Source organism: Schistocerca serialis, chromosome 6, assembly GCF_023864345.2.
Source record: "Schistocerca serialis cubense isolate TAMUIC-IGC-003099 chromosome 6, iqSchSeri2.2, whole genome shotgun sequence".
In the NCBI taxonomy this organism is placed as follows: domain Eukaryota; kingdom Metazoa; phylum Arthropoda; class Insecta; order Orthoptera; family Acrididae; genus Schistocerca; species Schistocerca serialis.
This window is the reverse complement of record NC_064643.1, coordinates 224,958,153-224,982,154: the sequence shown is the minus strand read 5'-3', so window position 1 is coordinate 224,982,154 and position 24,002 is coordinate 224,958,153. Positions and strand designations below refer to the sequence as shown.

Here is a 24,002-nt window from a genome sequence, read left to right as displayed (position 1 = left end):
GGTTTGCTGGAAAGGTTGTGAAGGGTGAGTGAGTTGCCTTTCCCGGAGGTGGGAAACCAGGAGATTGGATAGTTTTTTGAGGTGGAGGGTGGCATGCTGTTCTAATTTACGGTTGGCCTGTAGGAGGATGCTCTGAACAGCCGGTGTGGATGTGGGAGAGGAAAGATTAAGGATTAGGTGGGTGAGGGCAATGGATTGTTCAGTTTGGAACTGGTATAGGGACTGATGGAAGGAAGGGTTGCAGCCAGAGATGGGAACTTTAAGTGTGAGGCCTTTGGGGGTGATGCCAAATGTCAGACAAGCCTGAGAAAATAGAATATGGGAGCGTAATCTGGCTAGGGCGAAGGCATGTTTGCGGAGGGAATGTAAATAAAACTTAATGGGGTCGTTGTGGGGGTGTTGTGAGGGTGACATGGTATTAGAAGGTGGAAAGTGTAACATGAGGTGAAATGAAAATAAACACCCCCACAACGACCTCAATCTCCGCTAATTTCAAGTTGCCGCCACTCATACCTCACCTGTCTTTCAACAACTTCTTTGCCTCTACACTTCTGCCTCGACTGACATCTCTGCCCAAACTCTTTGTCTTTAAATATGTCTGCTTGTGTCTGTATGTGTGGATGGATATGTGTGTGTGTGCGAGTGTATACCTGTCCTTTTTTCCCCCTAAGGTAAGTCTTTCCACTCCCGGGATTGGAATGACTCCTTACCCTCTCCCTTAAAACCCACTTCCTTTCGTCTTCCCCTCTCCTTCCCTCTTTCCTGATGAGGCAACAGTTTGTTGCGAAAGCTTGAATTTTGTGTGTATGTTTGTGTTCGTTTGTGTGTCTGTCGACCTGCCAGCACTTTCATTTGGTAAGTCACATCATCTTTGTTTTTAGATATATTTTTCCTGCGTGGAATGTTCCACCCCCCCCCCCCCCCCCCCTCTCTCTCTCTCTCTCTCTCTCTCTCTATATATATATATATATATATATATATATATATATATATATATATATATATGAGAAACATTCCACGTGGGAAAAATTATATATAAAAACAAAGATGAGGTGACTTACCGAACGAAAGCGCTGGCAGGTCGATAGACACACAAACAAACACAAACATACACACAAAAAAAGCTTTCGCAACAAACTGTTGCCTCATCAGGAAAGAGGGAAGGAGAGGGAAAGACGAAAGGAAGTGGGTTTTAAGGGTGAGGGTAAGGAGTCATTCCAATCCCGGGAGTGGAAAGACTTACCTTAGGGGGAAAAAAGGACAGGTATACACTCGCACACACACACATGTCCATCCACACATCTTTTTTGGAAGGTGGAAAATGTAACATGAGGTGAAATGAAAATAAAAATATATGGGGAGAGATAAAGGTGAACCGGAAAGTAACTGGAGATCTGGGATGAAAAAAGGCAAAAAGGTGTTGGTTACAGCTGGGCTATGTTGGACTTGGGTTGGTAGACAACGATGCGCATAAAGGTTAGGTGGTTGTGTTGCCGCCAAAACACGTTAAAGGATGGAGAAATTCGGGAAAATTTCGAAAAAACTGCGTGTAGTATATTAAAAGGAGTGGTTTTGTGGTGGCAGATTATGAAAATGAGGCTAACAATTGTCTGACGAAGAAATAATGACGTTAAAACCTGTGGGAAGCGGCTAAAAATTATAAGTGATGTGGGAAAAACGGAAATGGAAATAAAGCGAAAGTTATTAGAACTGGCCAAAATGGTTGTTTAAAAGGTGAAAGGAACTGTTTGTGAACTAGAAACGGTGGATATTATAGCGGCGGCAGTGCTGAAAGCGGCAAAAAAATTTTTTTTGGTTATGGTTTGGAAGTGGGTTACGTATTATTGAGTATATATAGGCGGCATAAAATAGTATAGCAGATTACGGTAAAAAGGAGAAGGGGAATACAAAGTGAAACTACTGGCAAAAACAGAAAGAGGAAAATAAGACGATAGAAAAGATTTCGAAATGCAACAGTGACAATAACAAACGTAATTGTTGGATTCAAATTAATGATATCAATATAATAGAGGGAAACATTCCACGTGGGAAAAATTATATATAAAAACAAAGATGAGGTGACTTACCGAACGAAAGCGCTGGCAGGTCGATAGACACACAAACAAACACAAACATACACACAAAATTCAAGCTTTCGCAACAAACTGTTGCCTCACCAGGAAAGAGGGAAGGAGAGGGAAAGACGAAACGAAGTGGGTTTTAAGAGTGAGGGTAAGGAGTCATTCCAAAATTATATATATATATATATATATATATATATATATATATATATATATGCTATTTTTTATTACAAATGATTGTACATATAATGCCCTTCATGTCTATCCATTCCAATTACTGCTATGATTGTGTTTCAGTAGGTGCAGTATTTTATAATGAAATAGGTGCCAAAGTGTCCTGTAGCTATCACAAGTAGTTTATGATATAAAGGAACAGAAAGCATAAAAAAGTCATTTTGAGAAAATCATACCTATGCCAGCTTCCTTCTCTAAAAGCTTCTTTCTTCAGACTGACCTTGCCTCTTTGGTGGTGGACTCAGCTGCACGCTGTGCCTCAACGAGTCTCAACTTGTCCAATAACTTCAAGACATTTACAGTATGGTAGCCTGGAGTGATGTTAAGATGTTTTAGAACAGTGACAGTCTTTTTGTTGTGCCTATCTGTGACTCAGTATCTCCACTATATGGTGAGTGGCAACTTTCCTTTTCATAATATTGTTAATATGTTAGAACTCTTATTCTTCCCATGTTTCAGTCATCAAATGTTAATAAAGCATCACTAACTCCCCATTTCAGTGTACTGAGCCCTACAAAAACATTTATGAGTACTTGTATGATAATGTTATTGAATAACTCGTTAGGATTCTGTGTTTGGCAATGTAGACACTTTTTGAGGAGGGCTGGGTGAGCTAGGTCCCTATCAACTGGTTTGATTGCTTCCATAACAGCTTCAGGAACAGAGTTCTTGTGCTCAAAAGACACTTCTGAAACTTCAGCCTTCTGGAATTTCCACCATGATTCAGGTCCAAGCGTGCAGAGTAAATGTGTCAGTTGAAAGTTTGTGGAAGTATGAGTGACAGACCGCTTTCCTCACTTTCTAAATCATTTCCATTATTTCTGATGGCCATTCTATAATACTGATGAAACTCATTCACTGTTTTATCCGTCAGCTGATCTCTAAGTGGCTTGCCATCAGACAGTGCAGTGGTGCAAAGAGTTTGTTTTATTTTTTTGAGACATGTGCCCATCCTCTTTTCCAGATGCCCAATGCATTCCAATTTCTTTATCACAATATTTCATATGGATTTGCTTCAACAACACACTTATATGCTTTAGAGTCTCCATCCCCAAGTTAATATATGTATCAAACACCCCTTTCCTGCAGTAATGGGCTACACATTTTCATAGCAGGCTCAGCTTCCATTCCTCTACTGGTTCGTTCATAATTTTTCTGACGGTTTTTACTTTCATTCTTTCCATTTTTCTCACAGGAGCTATAGCAAAGTTTTGTAAGTGCCTCAAAATCAATTACTTTGCCTGTGTCTACACTTGTGATTGTGGCAACAGAGTTTTTCAATGTGTGGCCACACTTTTGCCACGGCCCATCAAACACAACTGGTTTATCAATGCTGCCTTTGTTCATTTCAATAGCTTCATTTGTTCCAGGGAAGCGACAGATTCAACCGCTTCTCCTATAACTTCACTGTACCTCTGAATTTTCATAGGTGGTGATGGTGAGATTCATAAGCAAACAGAAACATCGAGCTGCACTAAGACATTTTCTGATAGCTCTCATGGCATTTTGCAGTCATCTGATGTTACAAATGACTTCCTGTTGTCAAGGCCAGTGCAAATAACTGCTATATATTGTAGCAAGTCCAATTCTTGCAGAAAAATCTTTTTCAATAATTACTTTTCTGCCACAAATTTTATGGCACAATGGATCAAACAACACATTAAAATGTTCATTTCACACAAAACATAACCCAGACCAGAAGTGATATTTTCTAAATTATCCTGCAGTGATCCTAGTTCCTCATATTGTTGATCTGTTTTAGTTTTACTTGCTTGGGTGATGTTGCAGCTCCCTTGTTCTCTGATCATGCACTGAGGTTATTTGATTATACCCTGCTTGTGGGTTCCAACTCTTGAACAACACTCGGTTTTACACTTCTAGTGTGCTGGTTACCTCCAAACTTACGTTTCTTGAAGAGATTAGCACTTCTAGGCATGTTTGTATTACGTCAAACTGCACCAGATTTTACCGAAAGTCACTGTTTCCCTCAAAACAAACAAACAATTGCCAAGTAACAGGCAATACAGCAGTGTGACTACACCACGTATTTTCTGTCCATAGATGAAAATCACAGCCTTCTATAAAGTGTAGTTTCCGAGATATTCACATAAAAACAAATGATGTCTGAAATTTGGTGATTTCAGATACACACATGTAAGACCAAAAAATTAAAAATAAAATACTTCTAAATGTCACACACAGATAATTTATGCACCATTTTGTGCAGGCAAGAATAAATAATATTTTAGGGAATGCTTTGTAAAATGTCAAAATTATCGAATTTTTGCCTGCAAACTCCACTTAAAGATGGACGAAAGGGTTATATGTAAGATAGAGATTACTGCTGAAACATCACATGCATTAGTTAATAAGAGCAAAGAGCTAAGTGTATTGTATGTGTGACAGAGGTGGGAGGGAGACACTGAAAAAAGATAGGTCAGAAAACTAAAGATGTAGAAAACTAAACGGAGTGAAAAAAGGAGTAGTTACTGTGAAGAAAAGAAATTAACGTAAATTAATGCCAGGTGCGTGGCGAGAACCAAGGATATGTTGTGGCGCCGGTTCACCCATTTGCAGAGTTTTGAGAAATTGGTTTCTGGCAGAAGATGTCAAGGTCATGATTGTCATGATGTGCGTGCTCTGCAACAGCATATTGTGTGATGCCAGTAGACACCCTCTGCCTATGCCCCTTAATCTTAACTGATAACTTGGTGACAGTCATGGCGATGTAAAAGGCTGAACATTGTTTATATAACAGCTGGTACATGACGTGTCATTTCACAAGTGGCTCTCCCTCTGATAGTATATGTTGTCCCAGTTGGAGGTCTGGTACAGGTGGTGGTAGGAGGGTGCATGGGACAGGTCTTGCAGCGGGGACAGTCACAAGGATAGGTGCTGTAGGGTAGGGAGTTGGGTGCAAAAGGAGCATAGGGTCTGACAGGAATATTGCGGATATTCGGAGGGCAACAAAAAGCTATTCTAAGTGTAGGGAACAAAATCTCAGACAGAATGGACTTCATTCCTGAAAATGATTTTAGAAAGTTATGGCCTTGTTGAAGTAGCTGATTAATACCTTCAATACCAGGATAATACAGGGCGACAAGTTGTGTACACGGAGGAGGAGACACGTTTTGGAAATATCTAATGTGCAGCAACATGTATGCCGCATATTTTCGTATTATAAAAGTATAAATTCAAATTCCACCAAACATCGCATGTTACTTTCCAAAGCATTGAAATCGAGATTGCGATGCGCTTTTGTAAGCTCACGTCACGAGATCTTGCCAACCGATGACGGCAGATATTCAAAGCATAGAACACGTGATGTAGTCAGCCAACAGCAACATCATGGTTAAGGAGCGCGACCACACAAGTAGGAAAAGTTAATGGTTTAAATTAATATAAATAGCTTTCACATATAACATTGGTCTTTAAGATTAATAAGCTGCAAGAGAATCTAAGCGTTCACATATAATGTTGATCTTTTTACTGCATGTTACACTTTAAAATACATCACATAAATGTGCCTGTAAAATTTTTAACAATGACATAAATGTCTGATCATCTGGGCTCAAAATTCTTCTAATGGTCGTCCTCAAAGAGTTGATTTTTAAATTAAAGTAAAACACTCTGTGATTTAAGAAATTCATTATACATTCTTGCAAGTAGTTCATCTTGCATAAAAGGAAACTTACTTTGAAGTTAACGCTTTTCAAATCACCATTCACAATATTTTCCCATGACCTGTTAGAAATATTGTAGGTTCGTTTCAGCAGTTGCCACAGAGTGCCAGATAACACGCGTCACCGCGCTTGTGCAGCTACGATGATGCAGGAAGCCCGTATGTTCAAATGTGTAAAACATTAAAAGATCTTACATTATGTCATAAAAGAAACAAGACATCAGAGGATACTACAAGAGCCTTGGAATTTCGTGAACCAAACTAAAATGCATAATCTAGCTTTAAGTGTGCAATTGTATGTCCAGATTTGGATGTAAATTTTCTTGGAGTATCAGTACTGTATTATCTCATGTTTGATTCTTTATTTTGGCATAATTCCATACGTGCTAAAAGATGAAAACGTGCACCTGAAATGCAGTGAACAGTTGAAAGTAGCCAGTAGTGTGGAATTAAACACTTCATTTGAAATAAATGGACTGCCTCAGAAGAAAAAGAGTAATAAAAGCCAAATTTTTTTAGCAAACTGGTAAAAATAACTTCATTGTTCTGCAAGGTGATTAATGCTTAACAATCAGAAAGGTGGAAACAAAATAAAATCTCAAACTAATGACTTATTTTAGCCTTCCATAATTACTTGAATGTATTTTAATTTACTTGATAGCTCCGGCCACACAAATCCGTTTTGTTTTCATTTGACATGAGAGCAATAAACAAAGAGGAAACAGCCAAATCACTAAACGTAAACACTGGTCACATGGAGATTACCCACCTCTCAACTATAACTCAGACTGCTCTGTGTATCCGTCCCAGACTGCTCTGTGTATCCGTCCCAGATCTACAATATTTCCAAACCGGAACAATACTAGATAGTGGCATCCCCCCCCCCCCCCCCCTCCGTCTCCGGAACAATACTAGATAGTGGCATCCCCCCCCCCCCCCCATCCGTCTCCTCCCTTCAGCGTTTGAGGTAGGAGGCCAAAAATTAAATCAACTTTTCAAAAATTGTTCATTTTGTAGCACACCTCTTTCTGAAGAGTGAAGACATAAAACATATTTCTTTGACAAAATGTGAGATATGTTATTTGGTCTTAAGTGTGCCACGCCTCTTCACACAGTATTCTTCTATCACACGTCACTGTATTTCGCTGTGTCAAATTCAAACATGCATGTTTTGTAATGAATGCCATCAACCTATATTCAGGACAGTGGAAATTAAAATCTCCTGTAGTGCCTCTCCTGCTCCGAGTCAGCCAGTTAGACATCCTGCCCCTCTTTTTTAAAAAAAAAGACACATTTAATACTGGATGGAATTGTTTGTAACCAAGAGAACAAGAACTCTTCAGAAAATTTGCACTCTTTATTGCCTATTGGCTAATAATTTGCTGTTTTACATGACATAAAATTAAATATAGGAACATAAAACATATAAAGACAAGAAAGACAGAACACATTTCTTCAATCCTTAAGTCCTAGTATTTTTCTCTCTCTAATCTTGATTCAGCTTTACATGGCGTGCTTTCCTTTCTGCAAATCTATTACCTCATCAAAGTTCAAACATTTTGCTACGTGAAAAAACGAAATGTAGTTTTCTAATACTGAAAAAGCTGTTAATACAAATAGTACCAAAGACTGGTGTGCTTTCTTGAGCTGATTACATGTCTTTTGACAGTGTCTGCTAGATAAAATGAAAGAAACTTGTCTAATATTGCAGCAATTGTAATACATACCAAATAAACAAGACTGTTTTGGAACAAATTGTCATTTTTATGACATGACAGAATATAATTCACGAAGTACGAATATCAAATGCCTATCAGGCCTACTTCAAGCAAACAGCTTTATGTCAGGAAATAGTTTCACATTTCATTTATAAGCTCCAGCTTCTCAAGCAAGAAATCGAAAAGTAGCAGCACAAAATTTTTATGTAAATTTGGGATCTTCATATTCTTTCATAACCATTTCTTCTCCTTTCTCGTTCTAGCAACCTTGTCATCACTAATTCTGTAACTATTCCTGCCAGTGTCAAAACTTATTCTCCCATTAACTTCACTAACCGTGCCACAATCAACAGTTTAGTTATCGCACGTTTATTTTCCGTTTAGGCATTATTATCTGTTTGTGCAATGCGTTTTCCAAGCTACTCGCAGAGTACAACTTAAGCTAGCCAGGGACTGTACAGCTGGCCCTTACTAGTGTAGCTGTCTCGCCAAAAAATTTGTGCTTCAAAATCTCATTTTCTTGGATACACTGATTAGGTAACATGTAATCTTTCTTACTTGTTACTCCTGTTAGTCACGTATTGCCACTCTGGTAGTCTGAATCTATGGCTTTCGCTAGTAATTATAACAATGCTGATCATTCGCAAACCCATTCAACACACAAACAAACAGCGATTGTCATTCACCCGTTCGGCTTTATTCCGCTCAACTTGTATAGCCCCGTCCTCTTTTGTTTGCAGGAAAGTTTATTTCTAGATGCGACAGGGATTCCCCTGGCAGAGACATCATGTACACTACGCATGAATTCAGAAATCAACTTATGATTCATTCAGAAGTCAACTTTGAATGTGTTCAAAAATCAACAGGGATGCGTTTCAAAATTATGTATAATCGATAAACAAATGTGCACTGGAACATGAATTTGGACCCCCCCCCCCCCCCCCCCCCCCCGCCCCAAAATTGCCACCCGGGGCAGATACCCCAGTTTACCCCCACCCCAGATCTGGGCCTATTGGCATGTGTGAATCTGGGTTTTTCCCAGTTTTCTCCCAGATGAAAAAATTCCCGGGTTTTTCCCGGATCTCCCGGTTGTCCTGGGTTGTATACGCCCTGTCAAAGCACTCACCAAACATATGTCTGCCATAGTTGAGCAACACCTGCAAACCACAGTACGAAGACTTTCCTCCTATGTTAGAGACCCCAACCATTTCCTAGTTCACCTGAAGTCCATGCCTATCCCACTCCCATCACACACCTCGCTTGTCACCATTGGTGCCATTCCCTCTATACCAACATCTACGACGTACATGGTCTGTCTGCTGCTGAACATTTCCTCAGCCAGCGCCCACCTGATTCGAAGCCCATGACATCCTTGTGATTACAAACAACTACTTCACTTTGAGGGGCAGATATACGAAAAGATCATGGATATGGCCATGGCAACCAGGATGGCTCCTTCCTATGCTAATACTTTTATGGGTCACTTGGAGGGGGCTTTCCTGGTATCTATAATCCTTCAGCACCTAATTTAGTATAGATACATTCATGACACCTTTGCCATATGGACTGATGGTTAGGCTGACCTGTTAAAATTCCTGGAATCTCTAAATGGATTCTCCCAATAAAATCCCATGTCATTTTCCCTTATGTTGATCTCATTCTCACTGAAGGATAGCTACACACTTCTGTCTGCATTAAACCTACTAACAAACAACAGTACTTGCATTCTGACAGTTGCCAAACTTTCCGCGTCAAACGTTCCCTCCCATACAACTTTGGTGTTTGAGGCAAACACATTTGTTCAGAGGCAGACTGTTTACAGCAATATACCACCACACTCACCTCAGCCTTCACTGGATGTAATTACCCCACCAGCCAAGTTCCTGGGCCATCAAATCCAAGCCTGATGCTGCTAATCCATCCAAGAAACAACTTACGAGTACACCACTTGTCACCCAGTATCATCCTGGTCTTGAATGCATTAATCAGCTACTTCAACAGGCCATGACTTCCTAAAATTGTGCCCTGAAACGAGGTCCATTCTGTCAGATTCTGCCCACTACACCTAGGATAGCTTTCTGTTGCCCTTCCAATCTCTGCAACATGCCTGTCGGGCCCTATGCTCCTTCTGCACCCATCTCCCTATGCTATGGCTCCTATGCCTGTGATCGTCCCCACTGCAAGAACAGTCCTATCAAAGGGAGAGCCAACTGTGAAATCATATACATCATACACCAGCTGTTATATAAACAATGTTTGGCCTTTTACATCTTCATGACTACCATCAAGTTACCTGTTAGGATGAATGGGCACAGGCAGAAGGTGTATACGGCAATACACAATATCTGTTGCAGAGCATGCACTACAACATGACAATTGTGACCTTGGCACATGTTTCACCACAGGTGCAACCTGGAGCACCTGTGAATTCTTGCCCCAGAAACCAGTTTCCCAGAACCCCGCATGTGGGAACTGGCGCTACAACATGTCCTTAGTTTTTGCCACCCAGCTACCCTTAATTTACAATAATTTCTTCGGTCTCGGCATTTCATCACAATGATTATTCTTTTTTTTCACTCAGTTACAGTTTTCTACTTCTTTCATTTTATGACTCTATAACACACAATACACTTAGCTTTTAGTTCTTACACTATGTGATAAAAAGTATCCAGACACCTGGCTGGAAATGACTTACAAGTTCGTGCCCCCCTCCATCGGTAATGATGGAATTCAATATGGTGTTGGCCCACCCTTAGCCATGATGACAGCTTCCACTCTCACAAGCATATGTTCAAACAGGTGCTAAGATTTCTTGGGGAATGGCTGCCCATTCTTCACAGAGTGCTGCACTAAGAACAGGTATCGATGTCGGTCAGTGAGGCCTGGCACGAAGACAGTGCTCCAAAACATCCCAAAGGTGTTCTATAGGATTCAGGTAGGACTCTGTGCAGGCCAGTCCATTACAGGGATGTTACTGTCATGTAAGCACTCCGCCACAGGCCGTGCATTATGAACAGGTGCTCGACCATGTTGAAAGATGCAATCGCCATCCCCAAATTGCTCTTCAACAGTGAGAAGCAAGAAGGTGCTAAAAACATCAATGTAGCCCTGTGATGTGATAGTGACATGCAGAACAACAAGGGGTGCAAGCCTCCTCCATGAAAACATTGCCACACCATAACACTACCGCCTCTGAATTTTACTGTTGGCACCACACACGCTACCAGGTGACATTCACCGGGCATTCGCCATACCCACACCCTGCCATCAGGTAGCCACATTGTGTACCGTGATTCGTCACTACACACAACGTTTTTCCACTGTTCAGTCATCCAATGTTTATGTTCCGTACACCAAGTGAGGTGTCGTTTGGCATTTAGCGGCATGATGTGTAGCTTATGATCAGTCGATCGATCATGAAATCCAAGTTTTCTCACCTCCCGCCTAAGTGTCTTAGTACTTGCAGTGGATCCTGATGCCGTCTGGAATTCCTGTGTGATGATCTGGCTAGATGTCTGCCTATTACACATTACGACCTTCTTCGACTGTTGGCGGTCTCTGTCAGTCAACAGACGAGGTCGGCCTGTAAGCTTTTGTGCTGTATGTGTCCCTTCATGTTTCCACTTCACTACCACATCAGACCCAGTGGACCTAGGGATGTTTAGGAGTGTGGAAATCTCACATGCAGACGTATGACAGAAGTGACACCCAATCACCTGACCATGTTCGAAGTCTGTGAGTTCTGCAGAGTGCCATATTCTGCTCTCTCTCAATGTCTAATAACTACTGAGGTCGGTGATATGGAGTATCTGGCAGTAGGTGGCAGCACACTGCCCCTAATATGAAAACCATACGTTTTGGTGGTGTCCGGATACTTTTGATCACATAGTGTATTAACTCAGGCATGACATTTCAACAGAAATATCTCCCTTGCATATTACCATTTCTTCCACCTTTAATCTCTCAGGTTTTCAAATTTTGCCTGGTGCACTGCACAACAATCAGTCTTTCCTTCTCACTCCATTTGCTAAGTCTTGCCTGGACCAGAGTTCTTGGTGACTTTTTCGAACTCTACCCCTTTTCCTAAACCTCATCCATCCTTTTCTATCACTCCTATTCCTTCTCCTTCAACCCTTCTGCCAAATGAAGGAGCCACTGGATCTGAAACCTTGCACACGTAATACATTTTATATGTGTGTTTTCCTGCTGCTGCTTGACGAGTAGATCCAATCACACTAACTATACAAAGAAAACTTTAGACAATAAAATGTCCTGACAGATTTGAATATTATGGACACTTTACCGGAGACAACATGTGAGGGAAGTGACAAGTTTGAAAGATGGTAGAAGGGCATCAGTGTTTCCTGGGAATCATTTTAAATGGTTAAGTATGTCATTTTATGCTCGTAGCATGTTTTTTCCCCTCATGAATTTCAGTATTAAAAACTCTGAATATCCGCTAAAACGCTCCCTTATAGTCATGTGATATCTAGTGATGTCACTCGCTAGCATGCTCCTCCTACTGTCGAAGTTCATCCACAGTGATATTTGTTTCTGGAATTTATGTTTCGGAAAATGGGTCACAAATGGAGTATAGTGCCATGTGTACATCTATAAAAACTGCTGAAAAATTATTTTTGAGTCTTCAAACAAAGGAGAAGATGAAACTTCCTGGCAGATTAAAACTGTGTGCCGGACCGAGACTCTATCTTGGGACCTTTGCCTTTCGTGGGCAAATGCTCTACCAACTGACCTACCCAAGCGCAACACATGCCCCGTTCTCACAGCTTTACTTCTGCCAGTACCTCGTCCCCTACCTTGCTTGGGTAGCTCAGTTGGTAGAGCACTTGCCCGCGAAAGGTAAAGATCCCGAGTTCGAGTCTCGGTCCAGCACACAGTTTTAATCTGCCAGGAAGTTTCATATCAGTGCACACTCCACGGCAAAGTGAAAGTCTCATTCATAAAGGAGAAGATGCATAAAATGTGGTTGCAACTCCCTCGCAGAGATCCAAATGGGATAGGAGTAACTATGTGGTTTTATTTCTGTGAGGTTCATTTTGATATTAGTAAGCACTCCATATTAACATGTTGTCCTTTTATGTTCCAATGTAATGCTTGCAGGATTGATCCTCATTTGGAGCAAGGCTTTTTTTTTTTTTAAGGATACAATTATGTAAGAGCTTTAAATCCTATATCATATGACATTTTAATATCTATTTTCATTTATTAGCTTCATTTTACACTTGATCAATTTGAGAGGAATCAAGACGAGGGCATAAAGAAATTGTATTTTGTACCTAAAGTAGCTATTTGTCTGAAGAATCTGAGAAACCATTTAACAATTTCTGAAACATTATCCATGTCATTGGAGATGATAATTTGCCACTTCCAACAGTCTCCATCGAGCCTGTTGTAAAGGGGTCTCACAAAGAAAAAAATTGACCATTGCTTGGAAGCTACGAGAAAATGCATTAAGACCAGGGAATTACATTAAAATGAAAGCTGGTGCAGCTTAAGACTTTTCAATCATGGTGTTTCAGCAGCAGTTAAATATTCAGTAGAAAAAATAGATACCTTTAAGGTTCCGCTGCATCAAGTGTGTATTTTATAGACATATTTTTCCAGTTGTTTAAATTAATGAGCTAGAGGAACAGAAATACTGCAATGTGTAAAACTGTTGGACGTAAACACAATGATGCTGTCTGAAAATCTGAAAATTGATAAAGAGAGGTATTTGGAAAACAGTAGTAGTTCTAATAACAACACAGCAATTAACAACCAAATTATCTTCTGGATGAAAAACTTTTGACTATGTTTTATTGTGTTGGCTTTCAAAAGTAATTCTGGAAAAACCTTCTCAGTATGAACCAATCAAATAATCCATTTCCAGATTCCTTTAGTTTTAAGATGTTTTGATACTTATTGCTGTGTTGTGTTTTTGAAGAACAAAGAAACCATAGACTCATCAACTTCAGAGAGGTTTCCACTATCAGCCTTCACAAAATTCCTTTCCTTTGTTAGTTAAAAGTTGTAAACAAATTTTCCATTACTAAATAACTACACTGTTTGCAGAAAAATATGGAAAAACACTAGCAACTTTGGCTAAGACTCCTACAACACACGTTTAGCTTCGTCTTACTCCCAGCCTCTGACACCACTAGAGCTTCAGCCAGTGACAGTGTGTTTTCAATCACAAGAACATATCTTGAAATTTAATTATTCTTAAGTTTTATTTACATAAAAATAACAGATATTTTGTGAGAATATTGACCAATATGCTATTTGAATGTTATAATCATACAGAATAACAACAATCTAAACAAAATTTTTAGCATGGGTAAATAGCCTAATGGGTGTAAGGAGAAGAAAAAGCACTGAACTAATATTTAAGAATTAAAATACGGAACAGTGAAGCTTTAAAATGGGAAAATAAGCAGTTTAAATACACTGCAAATAAGTTTATCACCATAACTAAGATTTTGGGAAAGAGGAGTGGCAGTATCACACCCTAGCCAAATGTTTGTGGCTATCCATCTTTCCCTATCACAATCAACTGCTAAATAACATCAAAAACTAACTCCAAGTTAATATCTGTAGGTAGCTTATTTATCTGCTGTCGTCAAATTTCCAGACACTTTATCACAACAAATCATACTAAAAGATGTGTTCTGGAGAGGTCTTTAAGGTTGCGTATGTTAGCTTCACTGTGTGCTTAATGTTATTCATGTTTTCAATTCTAAACTTGAGATGTTTAATGTTTTGTGTGTGTTCAATCCAAGGCAAAACGGTGATGTTTCTGTGATTTTATGCCTCTTTTGCTATATTTGTGGTAAACTTCCATGGATATGTGTCTTATTTTATGTGAGCCCATGAAGGCATAATTGCCAGTATGTCATTAACTGATTTTTAACTATAACTTTCATATTAAGAACAATGTGTTTGATACATCTTCAGTGCACTATTGCCTTGATACAGCATACTTTCACAACACCTAAGTTACAACACAAAAACAATGAAATATGAAAATTCTTAACTACCCATATGATGTGTACCATCATTTCTTACAGCAAATCATACCAATAATGATGCATTTTTGAGAAATTTTCTATGTGCTGGTGCTTTGAAACAGCAATTTTCAAAGGATGTAAGTTATAAAAAGAAATCCATGAAATATGGGCTTCAACTGATAAGGATGAAATCCAATATGGTGTCTCCAAAGTTCTGCTTGTGACAGATTTGAAATAGGATGGCTAGAATGAAGGGACTGAGCCTTCAGAAGGCTACAAGAACTTTACACTGTAGATGTCACTCCCTCAAACCTCTGCTACATATAGCTAAGTGAAATTTCAAAGTACAGTCTTAAGACTAGACCTGTTTGAAAAACATGACATCAACAGTTCCAAAAATGTTGACTGTCATTATGTAAATTCACTTGGGAAGTAATCAAAAGTGCCCTAATAATTTAAATTCTGTAATCCATTATTGAGAAATGTATTTTAATAAATATTTTGGCACAGCTCCACTTCAGAGCCCTTAACTGTGAGTCATGCCTGGGCTATGATGATATTAACATAATTTAAAGAACTGTCTACATAAAGATAATAGTACCACACATTACAATTTCTAGCTCCAACTGTGGCGACATTTCAATAATAACTTACTACACATGATGGAAGATAATTTTGATGTGAAGGGGGCAGCAATACTGGCATCTCCAAGTTTAACTATCTGAGCTTGATCTTGCTCTTCCATTTCTTTCAATAATTTCTGAATCTGAGCAACACTCTGAAAATAGAACAAAATTTTCATTTTAATGTTCTAATAACTACTGATAGCCAAAACCACTGCAAAAAGGTTAATAGGGGGTTTTAAAATTGTAATTACATGAAAAAAATTCCAAAATGATTTAAGAGTTACATTTAATAAAATGAGATTTTTTTAAAAAAATTCAGTGTTTACAATATAGTAAATGGTACACACAAGAGCTTATAAAATGGAACAGCAGCAAGAGGTATTCCTAAAAAAATATGGCTCTTCAGATATAGTATGGTACTAGGTTAGCTGTGGTTCTCACATACTGCTATCACAAAGTGTTCCTAAATGAAACATCCACTTTGAAACAATTATATGTATTACTGCACATATAAGAAAACATTAAATATCCAGTAAGTCTCCGTGTTTCAACAATCATACTAAAATTGTTGCACATATCAGTCTTACACTGTAACATAAATATTAAGACAACACTAAATTCACCCTGAAGATGTTTCAGAGCATATCCCTGCCCAAAATTAATGGCAGCTCTTATGTTTCTTTTTCTTTCTTCTTTAGCTGAAACAAGTCAATTCAAAAATGGTAGAAAAAATTGTTTTATATATCTCCACAACAATAAGTAACATTACGAGATCTGGTCGAAGTCAACCGACAAATGGTGAAATAAACAATTACCCTACAGATGTCAACAATAATAAATAATATTAGGGTATTTGGGTGGCCAAGAGTCTGGTCTCAAAATTCTAAAATTTAGCTGAAAAGCTTAAGCACTGATGTCTTCACCACACTTGACAGAAGCACACAAGGCCACCGTGTACAGTAATTTCCTTCTGTATAAGATAGGCACAAAATATGTTAATAGCAGACAATTCTTCATCATTCTCCTCATGCTTCCATGCTAAAATTCAAATTGAGGAAGTGGCTTTTGTCTTCCAATTCCCTTAAAACATTGTCAATTAACTATATTTTCTTCTACCAGTCATCTGCAAGCAAAATATGCACTAATTGAAGTCACTCTGGTCTCCATTACAATTCGCAATATGAAGCTTTGTAAACAGTTGGGCAACACAATGAATGGATAAGAATGTGACTTCATGAAAAAGCTTCTTTAATTGTTTTCAGATTTTCATCATAATTACATGTATTTTTTGCAGTTCTAATTTTTTTCTTTTACATAATAGGTTGTTTGTTCTGATTACTGATAGTTCCAAAAACACTATCATTATGTAAATTTATGTGGAATATATTCAAAATGTGTCCTAAAAATTTAAATTCTGTAACCCATTTTCAAGAAATTGATTTGGGTCCAACTGATGTCAATGATGAATGCTTCTTTGCTACTAGTTTACCAAAACAAAAACATTTTTGAAACCAGCAATGTATCATAATTGTAAATGTGGTCTGGAAATTCTGTAGATCACATGCCCGCTGTAGCTGTGAAAATTGCTTAATGCATATCTTGTCCACTTGAGTAAGCATCTCTCTCATTAACAACAGTCCTACACTAATTTTGCAGAATTCTTAAGGTTCACCAATCTTTCTTACTCTAGTCTTTTCTTTGCTTCTCTTCTGCCAAAAGGAGCACCTGATTTCCAAGTAATACTGTCTTTTTACCTTCAGTTGCTCGGTGAGACCTTCCATAAACCACAATGCCATTTAACACCTTAAGTAAGAGAAATGCAAACAGCAGTGTCAAACTATACCACATGTCCATACAAATACTGTTTGGACTGAATAACTTATTATCATTATGTCTCTGATGATAACAGACATACAGACATAATTTGTAATTGTTATGGTCTTCAGTCCAAAGACTGGTTTGATGCAACTCTCCAGAGTGTAACATTTATGTTGAATGGATCATAAGGTACCAGACCTTCAGTCCAAGCAGAAGCACATGGCAGTTTGGTGATGTGAGGCCTCCAGCATGACGGAAATGATGTGCTGGCTAGCTATTGGCTAACAGAAACTAAAACTTATATGGGCATAAGAAAAATCCAGGCCTCTGATTGGCATAAGAGTTTTTAGGTCAGGAATGCCATAGTCACAGGTTGAGGTGTCTCACAGTGATGCCTAAGCAGACGGTTGTGTATTGATCACATTTCATACAAAGTGTTGCCTAACAGCTTAATTATTGTCAATCGGAGTAAAAATCATTGTTAAAAGACAACATGAACAGTCGCAAAACTGATGATGATCACAATTACTAAATTGGTCAGGAATGTGATGGTCGAGAATCACACATATCACATAGTGTAGTTAACAATGTAGGAAAAGTCAAATTGATACTTACCACAAAGCCAACATGTCAAGTTGCAGACAGGCACAATTAAAAGACATGTACGTAAAGCCAGTACTGTCACAGGTTTCTCCTACCCCCTCAGTGACCGTGCCACCTGTGGAAGCAGCCTTGTCATTTACCAGCTCTGCTGCAATTACTGACAGCTTTTTATATTGGTATGACTACAACCATCTGTCCACCAGGATAAACGGCCATCGCCAAACTGTGGCCAAGAGCGAAATAGACCACCCTGTGGTACAACATGCAGCTGAACATAACACTTCATTTCAATGGCTGCTTCACACTACCCGAGCCATCTGGATCCTTCCTTCCACAATCAGCTTTACTGAACTGCACACATGACAGTTATCCTTACAACAATTCTCCACTCCCATATTTATCCCGGCCTCAACCTACAGTAACATACGGTCCCTCACACCCTCCACCCAACAGTTTCCACCCCCCTTGTCCTGTCATCTCCTCCCCATTCTCATCTCCCATTCTGTTTTGTTTGCAGCCCTCTGCCAAAGCAACCGCTCATCTTTCCCCGTCCCTCTCCTTTTTGCTTCTTTTTTCCTCACCTCCCTGCCCCACAACCTCCTGATGCTGTGCCTGTTGGCAGTCTAGTCCCTTCACTCTCCCCACAGTGTCAGGGTGTATATGTGGACAAGGAAAAAAAAAAGTCCCAAATTTTTCCCGGATGTCCCGGTTAAAAATAAATTTTCTCCCGGGTGAAAATACACTTTTTCCGTGTTAAGTGACAGTATACTTTCTGTCGAAACAGTAAAACTTATCAATCCTTTGAATGGACATGGTTTTATACAGCAGCATGGAGTTTAGAAAACGAAACTCGGGGGAGGGGACACATGCTTTGAAAAGATCTTTGATGTGCAGTGACATGTACACTGCATATTTTCCTATTACAAAAGTATAAATTCTAATTCCACCAATAGGAAAAGTTAATGGTTTAAGTTTATATATAGTGTTGCTACCAGAAAAGCAAAGCTTTCGCATATAATATTTGTCCCAAAGATTAATAAGCTACAAGAGAAGTTTTCACATATAATGTTGATCTGTTTGGTGCATGTTACACTTTAAGATACATCACACAAATACGCCAGTAACATTTTTAATACCGGCGTAAATCTCTGATCTTCCGGGCTCAAAATACTTCTAAATGGCTCGTCATCAAAGAGTTGATTTTTAAACGAGAGCAAACGCTTTGTGATTTAAGTAATTCATCTTACATTCTCGCACATAAATCATCTTGCGTTAAAGGAAATTTACTTTGAAAATAACGCTTTTCGAACCACAATTTGCAATATTTTCCGGTGACCTGTTTAGATTCATTTCAGCAGTTGCCAGAGAGCGCCAGATAAGAGGCATCACCGCACTTGCGCAGCTACGGTGACATGGGAAGCCCCGTATTCGTGCGTGTAAAACATTATAAGATCTTTCTTACATTATGTCCTAAAAGAAACAAGACATCAGAAGATACTCCAAGAGCATCGGAATTTCATGAACCGTACTAAAATGCATAGTTCGCCTTAAAGCGCACATTTCTATGTCCAGATTACCAATGACGTAGGCCTCGATCTGATATTACGCTTTTCAATGTGTTTTTCGGGACGTAAATTTTCTTGGAGTACCAGTACTGTATTATGTTATGTTTGGTTCTTTATTATGGCATAATGCCATACGTGCTAGAAGATGAAAACGTGCATTTGAAAAGCACCGAACAGTTGTAACTAGCAAATAGTGTGGAATTAAACACTTCGTTTCAAATAAATTTACTGCCTCAGCAGGAAAGCTTAATAAAAGCCAAATTTCTTTAGCAAACTGAAAAAATAACTTTATTGTTCTGCAAGGCGATTAATGCTTGACTGACAGAAAGGTGGAAATAAAATAAAATCAAACTAGTAACATATTTTAGCCTTCCGTAATTATGTGAATGTATTTTAATTCACTTGATAGCTTCCAGCCACAGAAATCCATCTCGTTTTCATTTGACGTGAGAGCAGTAAACGAACAGGAAACAGAAAAATCACTAAATGTAAACACTGGTCACATGGAGACTACCCACCTCCCAACTACAACTCAGACTGCTCTGTGTATGTCCCAGATCTACAATACCCCCCCCCCCCCCTTCCGCTATAACTCAGACTGCTCTGCGCATCAGAACGTCAAAATTTTTTTTTTTTTTTAAGAAACGGCTTTTCAAAAATAAGTTCATTTTCTAGGGCACATCTCTATGAAGAGTGTGATACATAAAACATATATCTTTGAGGGAATGTAAGAAATGTTATTTGGTCTTAAGTGTGCTGAAGTGCAGTGCCATGCCTCTTCAACAACATTCTTATACGGCACATCACTATATTTCGCTCTGTGGAACTCAAACATGTATATTTTGTAACGGATGGCATCAAACTATTTCAGGACAGTGGAAACTAAAATGTCCTGTAGTGCCTCTCCTACTCCCAGTCAGCCGGTTTGACATCTTGCCCCTTTTAAAAATTAAAAAAAATTGCAATTAATACTGGATGGGATAATTTGTAACCAGGAGAACAAATGCTCTTTATTGCCTATTAGCTAATAACTGCTCTTCTGAGTGACATAAAATTACATATAGGGTACTTAAAACCAGTAAAGACAAGAGACAGGCAAGACGGTACACATTTCTTCAATCCTTAGGTCCTAATGATTTTTCTCTCTGATCTTGCTACAGTTTTAAATGGCGTGCTTTCCTTTCTGCGAAACAACTATTACCTCATCAAAGTTCGTCAATATGAAAAATCGAAATGACGTTGTCTAGTACTGAAAAAGCCGTTAATACTAATAGTACCAAAGACTGGCGTGTTTCTCGATCTGATTACGTCTACTTTGTCACCGTGTGCTGGATAAAACAAAATAGGCCTTTCTAATACTGCAACAATTGTAACACACGCCAAATAAGCGAGACTGTTTTGGCAAAAATGATCATTATAATAGTATGACAATATAATTCATGAAGTACCAATACGAAATACCTATTTGGCCTACAACAATCAAAAAGCTTTACATTAGTAAATAGTTTCACAATTCATTCATACGCTCCAGTTTCTCACACTCGAGACCGAAAAGTAGTAGAACGAAATTTTTGCATAAATTTGGAATCATCATATTCTTCCATAATTTGTGTGATGTCCCCGTTTCTTCTCCTTCCTCGTCCTAACAAACAATCTTATCACTAATTCTGTAACTATTCCAACCACTATCAAAACTCATTCTTTGGTTAACTTTACTAACCCTGCCACAATCACCGGTTTAGTTATCCAATGATTATTCTCCGATTAGGTGTTATTACGTTTTCAAAAAATGGTTCAGATGGCTCTAAGCACTATGGGACTTACATCTGGGGTCATCAGTCCACTAGACTTCGAACTACTTAAACCTAACTAACCTAAGGACATCACACACATCCATGCCCGAGGCAGGATTCGAACCTGCGACCGTAGCAGCAGTGCGGTTCCGGACAAAAGTGCCGAGAACCGCTTGGTCATAGCGGCCGGCTATTATGTTTCCGTAAAATGCGTTTTCCGTGCTATTCCCAGAATGGAACTTAGAAAGGCTGTTACCCAGGGAGTACAACTGGCCCTGTCAAGTGTAGCGATCTGGCCAACCGAATCAACCACATACACAAGCAGCAGTTGACGTTCACCGGTTCCGCTTTATTCCGCTCAGCTCATATAGTGCCGTCCCATTTTGGCTGCAGGAAAGTTACTTTCTAGATGCGACGAGGATTCCCCTGGTAGACACATCACATACACTATGCATGCATTCAAAAATCAACTTAGACTGTGTTCAAAAATGTCCAAAAACCAGCAGAGGTGCGTTTCTAAATCATATGAATAATCAATGGCCCGATGTGCACGCTGGATGCTAGGTGCTTTGTGAAACAAGGTTTTTTCCTCAAGAATATGAATTGGTCCCCCAGATCCGGGCCTTCTGCGCACGCGTGAATCTGGCAGCAGTAAAATTTTTCCGGGTACCCCATGTGGCTGGTTGCTGCTATTGTTGCTGCTTACACAGCCAAAAACTTCAATGAATCTAATGCAAACAGCTGTAATGTCACGCTCATTGGAGACAATTTGTTGTTATGAAGCATTGCACAGTCTTCCTAAAGCCTTTGACACATTTTGCTGTTGGAAGACGCTTGTATGTGCACTGTGTTATTTTATATGGCACCTTTCAATTTAAGTTTTATTTTCGTTTTTTCTCTCGTTCAAGTTTTAATGCTGCATTATTATTCTGCAGTAGTGGGATACTGTAACATCCTTTGTTAGAGTGTCAGTTCTTACCAGCCAAAATTACAAAAATTTAACTGAAAACTAAAACAACGAAAAATTCCCAGAATTCTACAAAATTCCCGGGGTTTTCCCGGTTTTCTCCTGGATGAAAAAATTCCCAGATTTTTCCCAGATCTCCCGGTTGTCCCGGGTCGTATACACCCTGAGTGTTCGTCTCTCTCCTCACCCACACACTACTATCCTTCCCTCCCCCAACCCCTGCAGATTGCCACTTACATCCCAGGTGACAGTTGCATTCCAGCTTGAGATGCTGGAGTTGGCAGTTGTGTGCATGTGAGGGGTGTGTGTGTGTGTGTGTGTGTGTGTGTGTGTGTGTGTGTGTGTGTGTGTGTGTGTTACCTGTGGCCGAAAGCTTTGTGTGTCTTAATTGTGCCTGTCTGCAACTTGATGCGTCTTCTTTACGGTAAGTAGAAATCTGTCTTTCCCTACAGTGTTGTTATTCCTATCTACAGCTGAACTGTTTGATAAGGTGTAGTTAGGCATTAATGGATCAATGTGCTGTATATTATTAGCGAGTGTAAAGTGTTTTGATACTGTTCTGCAGTAAGACTTGTAGACAGTGTTTAAAACTGACATCCCTACCAAAAATCTGTTTGAAGTGTTTGCTACTGAAGACAAGTTACTTAGTAGCCTACAATCTTCACTTAACAATACTCAGACATTTTGAGTCAACAAGGCCACGACCTGGAGCTGTTATCTGCTGCAAGAGAGACATCTTTCATAAAAGATGCCATACAGGAAAACTCTGTACATACTCTTTTGGAGGTTTGACAGATCTGCACACCTTCAAACATAACACCCGTGTTTATAGTCGATAAATGTCAGGGCACATACATATTAACATACATTGAGTGTTGTGACACTAGTCCATCCTGCACAAGAATCTCTATCTCTGCATAATTATTGCGACCCACATCTGAAACTGCTTATTGTAGTCATGCCTCATTCTCATGCTAAAATTTCTAACATGCCGCCCCCCCCCCCCCTCCCACACACACACACACACACACACACACACACACACACACACACATTCTCTCTCTTTCAGATGTGTCCTACCCAACCAATCTCGTCTTCTTTTGGTCAAGTTGTGTCAGATTGCTTTCTTCCTAATTCAGCACTCAGTACCTCTCCACTAGTTATCCAATTCAACACTCTTCTGCAGCACCAAATTTCAAAAGCTTTTATTCTTTTTGTGTCTGAACTGTTTACCAATCATGTTTCACTTACTTTCACTTACATATAAGGCTACACTCTGAAAAATTATCTTCAGAAGACACTTGCTAACAAACTTATTTCTCCTTTTTAGAAATGATTTTCTTTCTGTTCCTGCCAGTTTACATTTATACCTTTTCTATTCTAGCGATTAGCAGTTATTTTTGATGCCCAAATAAAAAAAATATTCATCTACTATTTTAAGTGTCTAATTTTATAATGAAATGTCACTAGCATCTCCTGATTTTTTAAATGACCACATTTCATTAATGCTGTTTTACTTCCACAGATATGCATCTTATAACCTCTTTATAAGACACTATCTATTTCGTTAAACTGCTCTTCCACGTCTTTTGCCGCTTCTGACAGTGACAGTATCATTGATAAACCTCAAAGTTTTTATTTATTTCCATTGGCTAGCTCTCCAAATATATGCATTTAAGTCTTGTCTGCTACTGTTTCTGATGGAACAGCACTCCTGGCCTCTAAGTCATAACGGGTCACAAACACTGGATGTTTTCATCGGGTAATCACAACGTCATTTGCCCCAGCTTTCCCACCCTGTCGGCTCCTCCAGAGGCCCTATAGATTATGTAATGGATGGCAGCTCCTCTTTTCAAAGGACTGGGCAGCATCTTCAGCAATGTCAGCTTGCTGCTTACACGTTCTTGC

At 39.2% G+C, this 24,002-nt stretch overlaps 1 protein-coding gene across 1 annotated transcript in view; it reads right to left on the bottom strand.

Moving 5' to 3' along the window:
- Positions 1-24,002, bottom strand: part of LOC126483772 (endoplasmic reticulum transmembrane helix translocase) — a 193,491-nt gene that overhangs the window by 78,786 nt on the left and 90,703 nt on the right. The window contains exon 17 of the mRNA XM_050106925.1: positions 15,377-15,500. Coding sequence (XP_049962882.1) covers positions 15,377-15,500 — 124 coding nt within the window. The remainder of the gene's footprint in view (positions 1-15,376; positions 15,501-24,002) is intronic.